The 16262-nt window shown below is 49.7% G+C and overlaps 2 protein-coding genes across 4 annotated transcripts in view; one reads left to right on the top strand and one right to left on the bottom strand.

Moving 5' to 3' along the window:
* The window catches only part of RECQL5 (RecQ like helicase 5), a 37744-nt gene extending 27485 nt beyond the window's left edge, over window positions 1-10259 (top strand). The window contains exons 9-20 of one of the 3 annotated variants that reach the window (XM_057381403.1): window positions 1484-1711; window positions 3134-3233; window positions 3730-3766; window positions 4551-4609; window positions 4726-4802; window positions 5283-5376; window positions 5832-5972; window positions 6386-7047; window positions 7239-7317; window positions 8156-8407; window positions 8919-8991; window positions 9090-10259. In XM_057381403.1, the coding sequence (XP_057237386.1) occupies window positions 1484-1711; window positions 3134-3233; window positions 3730-3766; window positions 4551-4609; window positions 4726-4802; window positions 5283-5376; window positions 5832-5972; window positions 6386-7047; window positions 7239-7317; window positions 8156-8407; window positions 8919-8991; window positions 9090-9190 (1903 nt within the window). In that variant the 3' untranslated portion in view covers window positions 9191-10259. Of the gene's footprint in view, window positions 1-1483; window positions 1712-3133; window positions 3234-3729; window positions 3767-4550; window positions 4610-4725; window positions 4803-5236; window positions 5377-5831; window positions 5973-6385; window positions 7048-7238; window positions 7318-8155; window positions 8408-8918; window positions 8992-9068 lie in introns of those variants that run through there. The other 2 variants (XM_057381402.1, XM_057381404.1) reach the window with 2 other exon arrangements.
* A 242-nt stretch (window positions 10260-10501) lies between these two features.
* Window positions 10502-16262, bottom strand: part of MYO15B (myosin XVB) — a 29472-nt gene continuing 23711 nt past the window's right edge. The window contains exons 33-43 of the mRNA XM_057381413.1: window positions 16168-16244; window positions 15519-15649; window positions 15171-15265; window positions 14847-14924; window positions 14585-14693; window positions 14120-14268; window positions 13658-13785; window positions 12797-12930; window positions 12181-12314; window positions 11655-11795; window positions 10502-11435 (exon numbers count right to left, since the gene is read on the bottom strand). Of these exons, the coding sequence (XP_057237396.1) occupies window positions 11376-11435; window positions 11655-11795; window positions 12181-12314; window positions 12797-12930; window positions 13658-13785; window positions 14120-14268; window positions 14585-14693; window positions 14847-14924; window positions 15171-15265; window positions 15519-15649; window positions 16168-16244 (1236 nt within the window). The 3' untranslated portion in view covers window positions 10502-11375. The remainder of the gene's footprint in view (window positions 11436-11654; window positions 11796-12180; window positions 12315-12796; window positions 12931-13657; window positions 13786-14119; window positions 14269-14584; window positions 14694-14846; window positions 14925-15170; window positions 15266-15518; window positions 15650-16167; window positions 16245-16262) is intronic.

Below are 16262 nucleotides of genomic sequence, written 5' to 3'. Positions count from 1 at the left end.
GCAGCCCCTTACCTGAGCACTGCCAGCTCCCTGGTGCTTCAGCACACTCTGGGGGACAGGAACCACTGTCCTGCTGCTCTGCTGCCTTCCAGATCAGCCTCCCAGGCCGTGGGAAGGAGCGAGTCAGCAGCCACTGCAGCCCCTTGCAGGGTTTGTTTGGGATGCTTTGGTAACAACAGTTGTGTTCCCCCCAGACACACACACACACACACACACACACACACACAAGTGAGGAAGAAAACTGTGTTTGTTGGATCTCTGGCAAGTTCTGACATGCCTTAAAGGGTTTAGAGTAAGAGTAAATGAAGTGCTCACTCTCTTCCCCTCTGTGACCCACTTTTTGCAGATTAAGTTGGTAAGCCCACTAGGGCACACCTTGGTAGAGAAGAAAAATCTCTACTTTGTTCTTTCCTGTAGTAAAACAATTCTTTTCTAAAATAACTCTTGTTCCCACTTGGCTGCAGGATTTGATCCCTAAATGCTTGATGAAGTAAATGTTTCTGTGTATTTATTGTCAGCATTTTAACTAATGCACTACCAGCCACCTCTGCTGTAAAACTTAGGTTTTAAAAAGCTCCTCTAAATTCTGCTTTCCTTAAAAAAGGGGGGAAAGTAATAGCCTGGTTCTTCTTTAGCAAAGTCAGTGTATTCCCTGGTTTAAGTTAGGGAGTGTTCTAGAAGAGAAATTACTTCCTGCCTTCAGTTCTAGCAAGCATATTGTCACCAAACTCTTTTTTATGTACCCAAAAATGCTGATGTCTGCCAAAAATCTTTAGAAAATTTCTGGAAGAATCTAATCATCTTCACATGGCTGGTTTGCTAAGCCTGGTAAATTGGTTGTGCAATCCTGTGTGAGCAAATGRACTGGTTTTCATGCATGTAGGGCTCTACCCAAACTTTGGCTGCTGATCTGGGGCATGTGTGCGCCCATCAAGATCCAGGCTGTGTTATCTCTATGGTGCTCCCTTRTGATCTCAGTCTGGACTCTATTTCTGGCACTTGATTTATATTCCTGTGTCTTCAAATATGTATTTCTTCACCTTCAAATCCCAAATAATAAACCTAGATGCTCTTCAGTGTGACATGTATACTCTGAGGTGTAGTGATCAACAGGGCCTCTTTACCTACAATTATCCTGATAGGACATGAAATGTATTTAGCCAACAGCACAGAATTATTAACTGCATATTTCATCAACTGTTCCTTTTGCACATCTCAAAGATCTGAAAGGGTTTAGCMGAAGAGATTAACATTGATGTTTTTTCACATGTGGAGAAGTGGAGGCAGAGAGACTTTAAACAAGGTGCCAGTAACAGAGCCCCACTTCTGCTCCAGGGATTAAACCCTGTGATTCCTGCTGGAATAGACATTTTCTGTGAAAAAACAAGACTCMAATCTTTACCTAAAGACACCCTGCCTTTGGAGGGTGGACTTTTTGTGAACAGAAGTGATGACCAAATGATTTTGCCTTTGTCTTTCCAAGCTGTCGCCATGCTGCCATCGCAAAATACTTCGGCGATGTCACCCCAGCTTGTAACAAGTGCTGTGACTTCTGCAAGAACCCAGGAGTGGTGAAAAGACAGCTGGAGGCACTGGAAGGCTGCAGCAACAGCTGGAGCAAAACCTGCATTGGGCCCAAGGGAACTTCCTGGGACAGCTACGACCCAGAGCTGTACGAGGGCGGGAGGAGAGGCTGCAGAGGTTTCAGCAGGTCTGTACCAGAGAGATAACACTCAGCTCACAGGAGCCACCAGAGAAAAGAACATCTCCCAGCTGCAGGCCCAGCCACTCCTATTTGCAGCACATGTTTCTGCGTGGATGGTATTTTCCTGTAACTTTCTGGCAGCAGCAGCTGGAATTTCATTTTCCACACACTTTGGCAGCCTCATTCACATTCGTGTCCCAGAGAGCCAAAAGCTGTTTTGACAGACCTAAGAATTGCCCTGCACAGTGTAATTGGCTCGAGAAACCAGCCCCAAATTTTTGAAAGCAGCAAGTGGGCTCAGCCTGCACATAGTCACAAGGATCAAAAATGTTTAAATTGAGACCAAGATGACATGGTCCAGAGTTCATTCCTGATTTAGCACAGCTGTCTGTGGACCACTGACAGGACTTAGTCACCACAGAGGATGTAATGAAGTGCCAGTGTCAGATTCTTCTGCAGATTGCTGCATTTTCCTGTCAGGCTGACAGCGAAAGGAAGGTGTGCAGTGGGAAACATTATTAATTCTGTAAAATGCTTGGCAGCATAGAGGTGACAACTTCTCTTTCCCCTTGTTCCCTGGCAGAGTTGCAGTGACTGTGCAGCTGTGTCAGGATGAAGTTTCTCTGCTGGCACTGCCCGTGAAGCTGTGCCAGGATACACAGTGCTGTAGGCTGGCCTGGCCCTGTGCTTTACCTTAAAAAGCTYGAGATTGGTACCTTTGTTCTTTGGCCAAGTCCAGCTGAGTCAGAGGAAACTGGGRCTTGTGATCTAAGCCTGTGTTTGGTCTCAGGACCTGAGAAGCCACAGCCAATGCTGTTGTACAGAAGTGTTTGCCACTTTATTGAACCTTTCCATGATCTGATTGTAGTTTTGCCTTGGAAGTTATWATAGTCAGCAGGTCCAAAGCTCAGATCTGTGATACCTGTAAGTTTTGTCTGTGGCAGCTGTGGGAGGCAGTGAACTCCTGGGCTATGTCTGGTGAGGATCAGCTGCTGCATTTCATTGTGTTAGAGATGGAAATGTCATTTATTACAGCAGCCTGTGAGCAAGTGAGGCTGAGGAATGGATGCTGTGCCCCCTCTGCCATCTCTGCCCCAGGGAAGGGGGGACTGACAGAGGGGGTACAGGGCATGAGGCACTGACTCCTGAACCCCCGGGAGGATCTGGCAGAGCTTCTAAAATGGAGCCTGGAGTCTATTCTAGGGCTTCAGTTATATGCTGTTAGTTCATGCCACTGGTTCATGGGGTTAACAAATGCTGTGAATTTTTGGAGAACACTCGCTGTTGTCCAGGTTGGGGGATAGCAAAAAAGGCAAAGATTTGTCTAGGAAGGATGTGGGATACATCACTGGGGTGCCTTCCCAAATCCACCCCCAGTTATGCTGCAGCTACAGAAGTGCTTGTTCTTCGTTTTCATGCCCTATCCAGGTACGATGAAGAAGGCAGTGGGAATTGGGAAGAAGACAATGAGGARCGTCGCAAACGGGAGTGGGACAATTTCTACAAGAAGCAGATGAGTCTGCGCAGAGTGAGTGGGGATCAGTTTACAAGGGATGTACAGAGGGTTTGCTGTGGGCTTGTCTGACAGCCATAAAGGCTTCTTGGCATTAATGAAAGCAAATTCTTGCATCTTGCTGTTGCTTGTTGTCTTTTACTTCTTGTGTCTCTGTTTTTGCTGTGTTCTCCATATTCTGGGCCAGTCCCATAATGGAAAGAAATGCAGCTTATCCATGTGCTGGTTTCTCTGCAGTGCTGAGCAAGAGGAGCCTGTTGGTTTTAATACCCCTGGTAGTAGTAAAAACTGATTTCCCCATTCAGCTTCTCTTAAATATTCCTATAGCAGAGGTGAACTTTTGGCTTTGATTCTTATTCTTTGTCTTCTTGGCCCTATTTTSTTCAGTGCCTTTATAACTTAAGCTTTCATTTTCCCTGGAGCAGGGATATAAAATATATCTTTTGKGCTTCTAGACCTGGATGTGTGTTGTAAGCATGGAAATGTTTGACTGATCTTTGTTTTCTTCCAGGGCAAAGAACCAGAAAAGGAAGATTTTGTTCCTCCAAGTAAATATCTTCTTTGATTTATAATGGGTTTTCTTTGGGAGAAGAAAGTCTTGTATTTTGCAGCTGCATGTAATTTATACAGCATCACCACTGGAGGTATCAGTCCCTAGGCACAGAGGTCACAGCTTTTGGCTGTGAAAACTTGGCTGGAGGAGATGGATCACAGTTTGGCTTTGGTTGGGGTGAAGATRTGGAATGCATCTTCCTCAACAACATTTCCAAATAAGCAAGAGAGAAGGAAATCTCTGTCTAACCTAACTTTGTAGGCTATTTCTGCTGTGGTTATGCAGTAAATAATAATAGTAATAATAACAATAACAACAACAACAACAACAACAAAGGCTATAAGGAATCTGCTGAAAATCTTTGCTGTTTGTGACTGTGCTGCTTGGGCCCCTGCCTGGCACTGCTGCAAAAGAACACTTGGTAGGGTCAGGTTACTCTATTCAGCCTGATTTTTTGGTTGATATTGTGGGGAGCAGACAAGATTTCAGTTTCCTAAGAGCCTTCAAGAACGTTTTTCTGATTTTGGAAAGCTGTTAGYCCTAAACTCCAAAGTAGATGTTGTCAGTCAGAGAGAAGAATCTCACTTTGGTTTCTGCCTGCTCTTTTGGAGTGTGTAGCTTCTCCAGGTGAAAAGGGTGACCACAGTGGTCCCTGGGGTGACAGTGCAGGGAGGAGAAAGCCAGGCAGTACCAGACTGGCACCTCTCTGTGACAGCTGAGATATCTCCATCAGCCCAGCCCTGCCATGGCTCCTTTCCCAAATTCCTCTCCCRTGGCAGGTGCAGACTGTCCCCTGAAGGATGCTGCCAGCAGGAGGATCTCCAAGCTCACAGTGAAGGTATGTGATGTTGCAAAGAACAACAAAGCTTCTGCCTGCCCTGCTCTTATGCCTTCAGGGATGGAAGGGGCACTGAGACATCTGCAGAGCATGTCTGAGTATCCYGTGTTTCCTAGGGCCGGGAACACTGCTTGAAGATGCTGGAAGAAGCTTTGATCAACAACCAAAAGACTCCAGAAGCAGAAGGAAAAAGGTATAGGATGGGGAAAAAGGGATACTTACTGAATCCCCTTAACACAGGGTCTACTCTTCCCTGAGCAGAATTACCATTCTCAGGGAATTCTTTTGCAAGTTATTTTGTCCAAGGATGTAGTTTCACTTAACAGCATCTCTCTGGTAGTGATATTCAGGATCAGATCTGAGGATTCCCGTGGCTGGTCGCTGCATCAGTTTGATCCCAGAGTGGCAGTTCTTCCCTGTCCCACAAGATGGGGATAGTGTACTTCTCAAACGGAACAGTGGGCAAGAATCTTCATTTAAAAACTTTTTCATCACCCTTTCTGTTTTCCAGCAGCTCACCACTTCATCCCTTAGGACTTAACTGGAAGTTATCCCTTATTCTTGCACCGAAGGGGGTGAATTTTGTACTTTCTGGGAGATACTTAAGCATTAGTGTTCCCTTTGCAGATGCAGGAGTGTGTCTTGCCAGGAATCACCCCAGCCTGTGTTTCAGGTCAGACCCTGGTGCCTGTGCAGTGGAAATGGAATATGAAGCTTTCCGGACCAGTAAAATGGCAAAYTCCTACAAGGCAGCTGTGCTAAAGAAGGTAGGGACAGCCCTGTGCACCTTCTGCTCCCTGCTGTGGCCTCAGCTCCAGGGCAAATAGGGCAGAGTTTGTGTGGGGAAGGGGAAGGACAAGCTCTGTTTTGCCTCAGGTGTMTTAGAAACCTTTCTTCTTGATTTTGTGTCCAGGAGGGCCCAGAATCACCTTGGGTTCACATCTTTGTTGGCTTTACAGGCTCTGAAAAAAGTGCGACCTTATCCAGATCTGTTCTAGCAATAGAGGGATTTGGGAATTCCTCAGGATTCCTGTGCTGACACCAAAGAAGCCTTGCTTTAGGTTACCTGGTTGCCATCAATCCCTCTGAAGATGTTTCTGTCCTTGAGGCAGGTGCCTSTCCAGGACAGACATTTGTTTTGCCACTATGTGTGTAATATATGAAAAAGCAGGAATGCATAAARATTTCTGGCCATTAGAGAATATTTTTGTTCTCTTTTCAGATAGCAGAAATCAATAAAGCCTCCAAACAGGGGGAGTTGTTCTCAGTCTTTGGGTCTGGAACTGGTGGTAGCAGCAGTTTGGAAACAAAATCTGTGTCTCCAGCAGAAGAGGACTTTGTCCCTGCATCCCAGGTTCCCTCGGTGAGTGAGTGCTGGTGGGATAGACAGGAGGGAATGATGTGTTTTGTCTGTCTGCTTTTTTATAAATTTATCTTGTGTCCTTTCTGTGGCCAAAACTACACATTTCTATGTAATTGCTTTTTCCTGTCTGCCAGGAATGTTATTAGTGAATATAATCTGTGTGCAGGCCACAGTTTAAATAAGTTCTTTCTCATTTTTCAGCTGAGGCTGCTGCCTTGTTTTCTTATTGCTGGCCTAGAACTTTAACCTAATCCATTCCCCTCCTGTCTCAGTTGTTAATAAGTCAGATTTAGAGCCTCCCCCAGCTTACAGCTGCCCATGCTGGTGTATTGTATGCAGAAATTCAGCTCCTTTCAAARTTTTGCACRCAGGGATCTCACATCCAAAATTTCRTCTTCTTCCTGTCTCCCCAGTTCAAACCCAAGCGTGTGGGAGCGGGATTTCCAAAGAACTCCMACTTGTTCCAGACAGCTTCAGAACTGCTGAAGACCCAGGAGGAGAGTGATGCAAAGCCTGTCAAAAAAGACTGTCCAAATGGGCAAGACAGCAGCAGCTGTAGTCTGGGACTGGACACCAGGAACCCTGTTCTCCAGAAAAAAGAAACAGCAACCAAAGCAGTGGGTGAGAGTGCAGGGGTAGAACTACACCCAGAAAAGAAGAGGCAGCAGCCCAGTCCAGACACAAAAACTGCCCTTGGGGAGAGCCCTTCTAAGAAATCCAAACKTAGCAAGAAGCAGCAAATGCTTGCAGAAGCGGCTAAAAAGGAATCACAGGATATTTCTAAATTCTTCTCCCTCCCCAAAAGTGGCTCTCAAGCCCAAAGCTGCATTTTAACAAAGGGAGGTGACTGTTCTGCAAGCACACTACCTCAGGTTTCTTCTCAAAGTGTGTGTCGAGAGAAACCAACACCTCAGGAAAGCAAAAATGGCTCTGGAGATCTGACTGGACAGTGCCAGGCAGAGAATAAAGAACTGAGAGAAACAAAAGTAACACTGACTGAGAGAGGGGAGGGTTTTAAGACCCAGCAGGCTGCTGAAGCTGAATTCCTTCAGGAAGAAACTGATGTGAAGTCCAGGTAAAATCTCTGTTTCCCTGCTCCTTGTGTTGCACAGAGCCCCACCAGCCTCARCCTGGAAACTGGGAATCTGTATGAGATCTCTGAGTGGGGGAGAGACTCTGGCTTTACCATGRTCAGTGACAGTGAAAGCAGTAATATTTTCACTGTGGAATGATCACAMTTGGCCTTCTCTCCACTTTTCCCACTAGGGTTGCTGAAAATGTTGCAGAAACTGAGCTTCCTGTTTGTGGGGAGGGTGAGAGTGGGAAGCGACCGGGATCAGATGAGGTAAGACTTCAATGAATGCTGATTTCCTCTCTTTCTTCTGTTTGTCTTGTGCCAGATTTCTCTCTGGGAGTGACACTCCTGTTCTGAGAGTGTTATTTATCTGGGAGGGCCCAGCTGCAGTAGCAGCAGAGAGGAGAGCCCCAGTTGTGTTGCATTCCTGGGCTGTGCCAGCACCTTAGGCTGCAGTGCAGAGTTACCCCTCCACTTCTTTGTTTCCTCCTCTGTGCAGCTCATGTGACTGTGCCCTTGCTGGTGACTTGCCTGGAATGAGTCTCCACCCCCTGAGATCTGTCACTAACTATAATTAGGGAGCTGCTTTCTCAAGGCAAGGGGACAAGCACAGGCCAAGGACACACAGGACCATTGGGAGGTGACCCCTGCTCACAGGCTGCCTTGCCATTCAGTCTCTGCTTCTGCATTTGGCAGCTGAGGCAGCCTGGCAGCTGTGTCTGCAACACTGCAGTCYCCTTTCTCTTTCAAACTGAGCAGGAGTGTGGCTCTCCTGATTCTGCCAGGGGTGTATTCTCAGCAGACATCCTGAGAAATCTTCTCCAGTCAGTTTTTCCTCTGTAGGACAGTCTAGCAATTGGCTGCCCTAATAGTAGTATGGGGTAATTCTAAATGTGGTATTCCTGAAAGGGTCTTTCTTAAAATCCTTTTGCATGGGAAATTGTGTCTGTACAGCAAAAGGGGTTGCAAAAATTCCTACTTGGCCTTCAGTGAAGTACAGGCAACAGGATGCTGCAGAGATTTGTGTTCTTGGAAGATGGTGGCTGCTTGGAAGTGTGGTGCTGTCATGGGAATTGGTGGGTTTGGTTTCCTTCTGTCCCCTCTCCAGGATACGGAAAGTCCCGCAAAAAAGCGGCTCCGGGCAGCGGCAAAACCTTCAATTCTGTCCCAGCCAGAGGGCAAAAGTGTTGGTCCAAYAAAGAAGAAGGTGACTTTTGACTCMAACTTAGCACAGTGTSMTGAAGGRGGAAGCAGCAAGACCATACAGCCAGTGACCAAAGGCATGTCCCTCAAAGAGACTGCAGACATYGTTGTCAAGTATTTGACCCCGTTCTACAAGGGGGGCAAATTTGCTTCCAAGGTAGGCACAGCTCAAGGCCCCTGTGGCAGAAGGAGACTCCATCTCCCTAGGGATCTGGGGCTCTCTGGGGGATGGGGAGATGGTCTGGATCCCACATTTCATTTCCRAGTTGTGTTTTGCACATATGTGCTGTTTTAGTGACTCCAGGTGCAGCAACTCCCCTCTCCCACAAAAGGTTTTGTGTGTGTTGGTTCCACACTTATTTGTGATTGTTCGTATTTTCCCATTCAACCCTGGCACGTTTCTAACTCCCACCTGTGGAGCAGCAGCAGCTGAGGTTCAGTGCTGGTGTGGTTTCCTCGCTGTGCCCTGCAGGGCAGGATCTGTGTGCCTGGGCTTCTCCAGCACTGCAGGGCTGGGTGTGGCTGCAGGTGTGCAACACCCCTGGAGTCTCAGCATAGGAATGGTTTGTGCTACAGCCAGCCTGTGCTAAGGGCAGGACAAACATGGAAACAGTCTGAGCAGGTGACTGAGGGCTGCTTTCTGCTCTTTGCCTTCCCCAATTSTGCAGGATCTGTTCAAGGGCTTTGCCAGGCACCTGTCCCATTTACTGACCCAGGAGCAGAGCCCTGCCCGCAGGACAGGTGAGTCTGGGGTTATTTCAATGCCAGATGGATTGATGGCTTTAGAGGGGGCAGATGTCTTAAGTATCAATTCAAAGATGGTGTTTCCTCTCTTGCAGTGAAGGAGGAAGCACAGAGACTCATCAAGGAGTTTTTCAAAACAAGGCTCAGGTGTGAGAGTGAGGCAGACTGGGAGGAGCTGCAGAGCTCTGGGAGCTGATCCCTGCTGTTTGTTGACTCTTCCTTCCCCAGCAGCACCACCAGGGGATCTGGAAGAGCTCAGCCATGGAMGATTTCATGAGACTGCAGAAATGAGATTTACTTTTCTTTTCCCCACTGCATTTTTGCTCACTTCTGTCCTTAGTGACACACACTCCCAGGGAACCAGTTCCTGTGAACTCACGGCGAGTTTCCCCAATAACTGGGGCACTGAAGCCCTCAAGGACCAAGAGGTGTAAAGYTGTAGCTGCTGTGTTTGTTAGGGGCTGCTGCCTTGGATGTTCTGCACTGTCTCCAACCTCTACTCCCTGCAGCAGCCTGGGCAGGACTCAGACTTTGCGGGTAGGACTCTGCTTTGGGATGGCACCTTGCTTCCTAGATGGCTCCTCTCCTTGCTCCCCTGTCCCTTAGCTCTTGTTTYTAATTTCAGTGTCACCAATAGAAGCCTTATGCTATAAGCTCTCATGCTGTGCTCAGGGCTGCCAGTGACAAACTCAGTGATTGAGTTCCTGGATGGAAAACTTTCCTTTGAAGGGCAGGAGGGGAGTGTTTTGTTCTTCCCGTGCAGGCAGTGCCTGCTTTCTAGAGGAGGAGAAACTCACATTCTTTTTCTTTTAATGTGAACTTTTTTAACTTTGTCTGGTTCTGTCTGCCCTTTAATTTAAGTGGTGATACTCTTTCAGTATTAACCTCTGCAACCCTTCCAGCATTTGCCTGTAACCCCTAAAGCCATATTTGTACCCTGTASTCTCTGCAGTACAGGGGGCAATGCTGCTGTTACAGCTGGGTACGGTTCTGCTGTGATCCTCAAACTGACACTGTGGTGCCTCTGCTGCTATGTTTATATGGAACCTGACCCTGATTCCCTGGCACAAGTCCTTCCTGTTGGGTTTTTGTTTRGTTCTGCCTCTRTTCCATACCTGCAGAGGCTGSTGGCTTCAGGCTCTAGTGCTGCCAAAAGAACCTCAGAGGCTGTCCAGGGGTTTGGGTCACTGTACTCCACAAATGTATTTTTGTAAATGTTCTGRAAGGTTTATGCAGAACTGACAATAAAGCAATGTTACAACTGCTGTGGATTGTTCCTGGAGGCTTTTTCTTACCGCTCAGTCACAGACTGGTCTGAGGTACATTAAGGAGCACCTGCCAGGGAATTTGCTGTAGTTCCTGCTGGGAGCAGCTCACCAGGAAAGAGTCTAACTGTGCATCAGGGCTTGCGTTGAGCACCCTCAGATCTGTCCCTCTTCCCTGCCAACAGGGACAACATTTTCCTCAAATTTTGCCCATTACCTGCAGTTAAGTTTTCCCAGGTTAKATGTAAGATGTATCATATCAGACCTTCAAAACATCTCTGTCATTATTTTATTGCAATTTCCTAAAGGGCAGTAGGAGAGCCGTGGCCATAAAAATAAATTAAACATTTTTGTACAACTCAAAACAGTTCAGTATAATACAAGTTCTGTTTGAAGATGCTTCCTCCATGGGCATGGAGCCATCTSACAGCTGCATGGCCATGACTGACTTCTTTATAGTAGAGGGAAGCATATGCATATAATTATGTCAGTGAGAAATTAATTAACAATAAACTTCCTTACCACTGCAGCTCTATCTGTGCCCCAGCATAYGTGTTAATTGTATTATTAACACTGATCTGCTTTTCCATTGAGATTCTTTGTACAAAAATCCTGCTTCACAAGTCCTGCCACAGGACCTCTGCATATCARTTCAGAGACAGATCTGGCTCCTGGAAGGCACCAGCAGCCAGTGCAGGCATTGCACAGCCTCAGCTGGGCAGTGGGATACACAAATCTCTAGCAAGCACCAGGCTTTGCCTATGATAATGAATTCCAAACAGAAAGGCGGAGTTGCACAGTGCAAAGCTCGAAGGCAAGTGCTTGCCCTGGGTCAGCTGCTCATTGTTGGTGCGGGCTGTGGTGTGGAGAGGCCCTTGGGGTTTGTTTAGCCACAGCGTGGAKTGCTTCAGGGAAGCACTTGGGGCCTGAATGGCAGGTCACCAGGGTTATGGTCACTCCATCAGCAAACACTGCGGTGGCATTCTTAGAAAGCAGCTGGCCGAGGTCAGRGTGTCTCCTGGAAGAGTTCCCTCCCACAGACAGGTCAGGGAGCACTGACCAAGTTCASAGAAAGGGAAGCAGTGCTGTTTTCCTTGGTCACTCTCCTCTCAGGCTCTACGAGTGCAGCTCTGTTTTATCCAGGATGACAACAATGGTGTGGTAGAGTTCTTTGGCCTGTCCAAACACAAACCAGCATCAGTCATTCTTTGCTGCTTSCCCTGATTAAATATCCCCCTAAATCACTTTCCATAGTTAAATATCAGCCATGTGCTGGGAGCAAGCTGCCCTTTGGAGCCTGGGGGATGCAGTGCCCCCTTCCTTTGCGGGGCAGAGGCTCCTCTGGGCAGGGGAGGGTGATCTGTGAGGGGCAGGGGGGAAGCTGCAGGATCTCACCTGTGGCAGTTCCACCCACATGGTCCTGGGGCKGGCAGGGGAGCCGTAGCTGAGCTCCAGGCCGGGAAGGCTCTCGCTGGAGATGGGCTTCAGGGTGCGCATCTTGAGCAGCTCCTTCAGGGGAATGGCCTGGGACACCATCTGAGGGAGGGARCAGCCACCAGCCCCTCTCAGGAGCAGTCCCTACAACTGAAACCRTCTGATTCCCCCCACGAGTCACCTCAAGAGGCTGTTGGGAGGTCTGGGGCACAGGGAGGGGTATGCAGGATACAGGGCAAGCTCCTGCTRCCAGCACTGCCCTGGAACTCCCACAGGATTGGGACAAACAGGAATGTGACGCACATTTAGTTTTGCTGTGGATTGTTCTTGTTAGCATGAACACTGGACTTAGAGCAGCAATGACTGCTGCACCRATCTTGCTTTGGGCCAGTGCTGTTGTCAGCTGAAGTCCAGCCTCTTCCTGCTCAAGTTCTTCTAAAAGTCAAAGTTAATATCTGACAGACCTCGGGGGAGCTGTTTGGCGTACCTGGGTGGTGCCATCCACCACAATGATCTCCTCCTTGTTAACCCCAAAGAAACAGGGCACAGGGACCGTGGCATCGCTGATTCTCTCCACCACGAAGGTGATGTAGCCAAAGAAAGGCAATTCCATCACGTGCTCTAAAGGAAAGCAAAAGGTGGCCTGAGGGCAGCAGCTTGCAGCCCGTAATTTACTGCACCAGCCTCAGGTGGCCAAAGCTGCCAGTGTTCCCAAGCTTTTCTACATTAAAATGGAAGATTGACAACTTCTCCCTCCTTCCCTCCCTCCYGGGCTGCTGACTCAGTTCTCAGCAGCCTGAATGGATGTGCTGTCCTTTTCTGACCAGAAAACAGATGTGCAGTTAGAGTGTCAATTAAAACACAGCTTGTGCAGAGCTCTGAAGATCCACTGCAGACTCCTACAAGAGAGGGAACTCCTACTGTGACCACCATGCTTGGGAACAAGGTCTAATCCACAGGGAGAGGCTGTCAGGGAATTCTATTGTCATGGCCCATCCCACGCGGCAAGAATCCAAATATCACAAATTGTCCCAAAAGTGCATTCAGAGAAGCCTCCACCATGCTCAGGAGAGAAACTGAAGCAGATCTGGCTGTCTCCTCACCTATGAACTGGATTTTTGCATCCTGGGGCTGGAGGGGCTGCCTTGTTCTCAGCAGTGTGGCCACATGGCTCTGCAGAGCCCTGGAGTCGATGGAGGGCTGCAGGGTCTTTGGAGTGTATTCCTTCAGCTCGTCCCTGTGCCAAAAAACAGATTCTGATTCACCCCCTGCCCCCAGCTAAAATCAAACATCAACCAGGGGATGAAGAGGAAGGAGGGGACTGGACAACTGGACAACAATTTTCTGTTTTATATCTGGGGACAAGGGTGGAGGGGGAGAGGAAGAGCACAATGGTCACGTCTGCATTGGGTAAGGTGGAGAGAAACATCAGAGACAGTGAGACCACAGAGAATTCACCTGTGCACCTCTGACCAGGGYACAGGCAGAAATCCCTCCTTTCTGGAGGCAGCAAGGGCTCCTCAGGGCCCAGCAGGGCTATCCCATTTCCCTGCTGCTGGTGCTTTAGGGGATCTGATGGAGGCAGTACCTCAGCTCAGAGTCAAAGTGAAGAAGGAGACAGAAAGGAGGGAGTGGGAAAGCACAGCCTGGAACTGCAGGACTGAAGCTTTCCAATATCCAGGGACAATCTCATTCCCATGGGGGCATCTCACTGTGTGTTTCAGGTGTCCAGGGTTGGAGCTCTGACACTTGAGAGACAGAACAAAGGAGGATTCCCCCAAACTGTGAGCTCACGGACTTCCCTCTTGGTGTTACAAACCCACAGCAATCAAATGAAACGCCCACAGCACCCTCATGACCCTCTGGACATTTCCTGATTATCCAGACAGCACTTCCAGGCACCTGCTCCTTACCCCTGTGGTGCCAGTGGCCATCAGAGAGTSCCCCCTGTGCCCCAGACATACCTGGAGGGAGCAGAGCTCTGCTGCTCGGCCTTGGCCCAGTGCTGGAGCATCGCCAGAAGTGCCACCTGCATCTCTGTGTCTGCAGAGTGGGTCAGCAGGATCCTCCCGTTCAGGAAATCCCACAGCACCTGAGGGGCAGCACAGCAGGGACACCTTTGTTAGAGCTGTCACAGGCTACAGCAGCTTTGGGCAGTGCCAGGCTGCACAGACCCACCTCCTGCCCTGCTGAAAATGCCAAACCAAGGCTCTGTGGGCTCGGGAAGAGCSTGCAGAGCTGAACCATCTGTGTGTGGAACAGCACAGAGCCTTCCTGCTACCCATATTTCAGTGCTCAATCACTCTCAGAAACAGCCACAAAGACCATCACCCAGAGCCCTCCTGCTTTTTGAGCCCCCTTGGGACATTCCTGTTGGCCTGGACACCACCTCTGTCCCTGCAGGAGAGGGTCCTGCTCCTGCTCACCTGCCCATAGTGGACATTKGTGTAGATTTGGTTGTCGAAGTGCAGAGGTGTCCTCCAGATGAGCCTGCGCAGGCTGACGGTRACCAGCCTGTCCTCCAGCAGGTAATCATGGAGATACTCCTCCAGCTTGATTGGCCTCACCATTTTACCTGCAAGACACAGGGACAGGGTCACCCATCCCTCTGGGTGCCGGGGCTGGGGCTGGAGCCTCCCTCACACCTCAGTTCAACCCTGCCCTTGGACTGCAACCATCAGCCATTCCCAAGGGACACAGAGCCTCTTTCAGGAACAGGAAACACAGCCCCTGAGAGGGATCAATCCTTAACCCTAACACAAAGGGAAGCTGCTTCAGAGGACCCTCCCAGGGGCCAGCAAGAGTGGAGGAACCATCCCAAGCAGGAGCTGTGGTGCTCCCTGTCTCAGAGGCTGCTGTGAGGGAGGAGCTCCATTCTGGTCTCTACTTGCCAAGATTTTTGTTGTCTCTCCTGACAGCAAAGAGGACAAAGTCCTGGATCTCCTGCTGYTCACTGACTCCCATCTGCTCACAGATCTCCTGCAAGAGCTCCTTGGCCACCTAAAGCAAGGAAAGAGGAAAATGCATGGGAGGAATCCACGACCAGGCAAGCCCAAGAGCAGGTAGACACATCATTCCTGGTCAGATAAGGGATTTCCCTGGTGAGGCTCAGGAAACGGCAGGGGAGGAAGGAATTCCCAGCTGGAAACTCACGGTGAATGTCCTGATCCTGGTGAGGTATTCCACTCCTCCCGGCATCAGCACCACCAGCCGGCGGGCACCATGTCCCTTCTGCAAAGGACAGKGCTCAGGCAGGGCCCCACAGCCCCACATTTCCTTCTCCCCCTTCTTCCTCATCCCTGCCTTCCTCTGCTCATCCAGAGCTCCTGCTTCTTCCCTGCCCAGCCCATGGCATTGCCCTTCCCAAACCCCTTCCATCCTCAGCTCCTCTCCTGGAGCATCCCCTGCCCTGTCACCCTGCACGTGGCCCCTCCCAGCCCTGTCCCTCTGTCTCTCTGTCCCTCTGTCCCCCGGTACCAGCAGCGCCTCCATCTCCACAGGGAAGGGCAGGTGCCGACGGCCCCCGTACAGGAAGTTTTTCCTCAGGTTGCTCTGGCAGATCTTGGCGATATCTGCAGAGAAAGGGAAAAGCTCTGTGTGCTGAGCCCCAAAGAGAATTAACATCGTGTGCTGTGGTATTGGGTCATCCTGAATTTAACCCCWGRTCACTGCTAGGAGAGCAAAGAGGCTTGACCTCCCCTCCCCACCCACCAGGACACATCCAGACTGTGAGCAGCCAGCCACGGGCAGTGTCCAGGACARGGAATGACAGGATGGAGGGGTTGGATCTGGAATATTTGCTTTACAGGGCACAGACAGTCGTACCGTGGTGGGTGCTGGATGGATCACTGCTGGCCAGCTGCAGGAACTTGGTGGCGTAGGGCAGCAGGGCTTTGGAAGGCAGGAAGTASCCGGTGAGCAGGTTCAGGAGCAGCCAGCCCCGCAGCTCGCTCTCCCTGCGGAACAGAAGGGACTGTGGGCACCTTGGGACCAGACAATTCCTGCTCTGAGCAGCTCAAAGGGAGCCTGAGCCCTCCTGAGCTCTGGCAGGTGGAGAAAAAAGGAGGTGCCAGCATTGGTCAGAGTGTTTTTGTATTGGGCAAGCGATAGATTTGGTTATTCCAACAGCAAACAAAGGAAGGGCCAAGGCCACCCTGCTGCCATCTCACAGGGCAGGGAGGGACCAAGCCAGTCCTKGACTGGTTTTTATCAGCTCCCCGAGGCTGGGAGGAGGAAATCAGGGCTCTGAGTAGCACCACGACCAGGAGCTGCCAGGAATGTTCCAGACAGATCAGCAGCCAGGAATGCAAGGACAAATATCCACGACAGTGAAAACGCCAAACCCCATGAATGGCAAAATTTCCTGAGTGCTCAGCAGGAGCTTCAGCACTGGAGCAGCTGGGGACAGCACATCATGAGGGGACACCCCTGGCCCAGCTGTGCACWCAGAGGAGCTGGCAGTGCTGCTACTCACTGGTGAGGGTTGTGGGTGACCTGCTTGATGACCTGGCAGTAGATCTCATCGTTCAGATTCTCCTTCTCCTTGCACAGCTGCATCCAGAGAGGAGA

The sequence above is a fragment of the Malurus melanocephalus genome, unplaced genomic scaffold, assembly GCF_030028575.1.
Source record: "Malurus melanocephalus ecotype Western Australia unplaced genomic scaffold, MMel_1.1 scaffold_509, whole genome shotgun sequence".
Lineage (NCBI taxonomy): Eukaryota > Metazoa > Chordata > Aves > Passeriformes > Maluridae > Malurus > Malurus melanocephalus.
The sequence above is the reverse complement of the archived record's forward strand: the minus strand, read 5'-3'. Positions and strand labels throughout refer to the sequence as shown.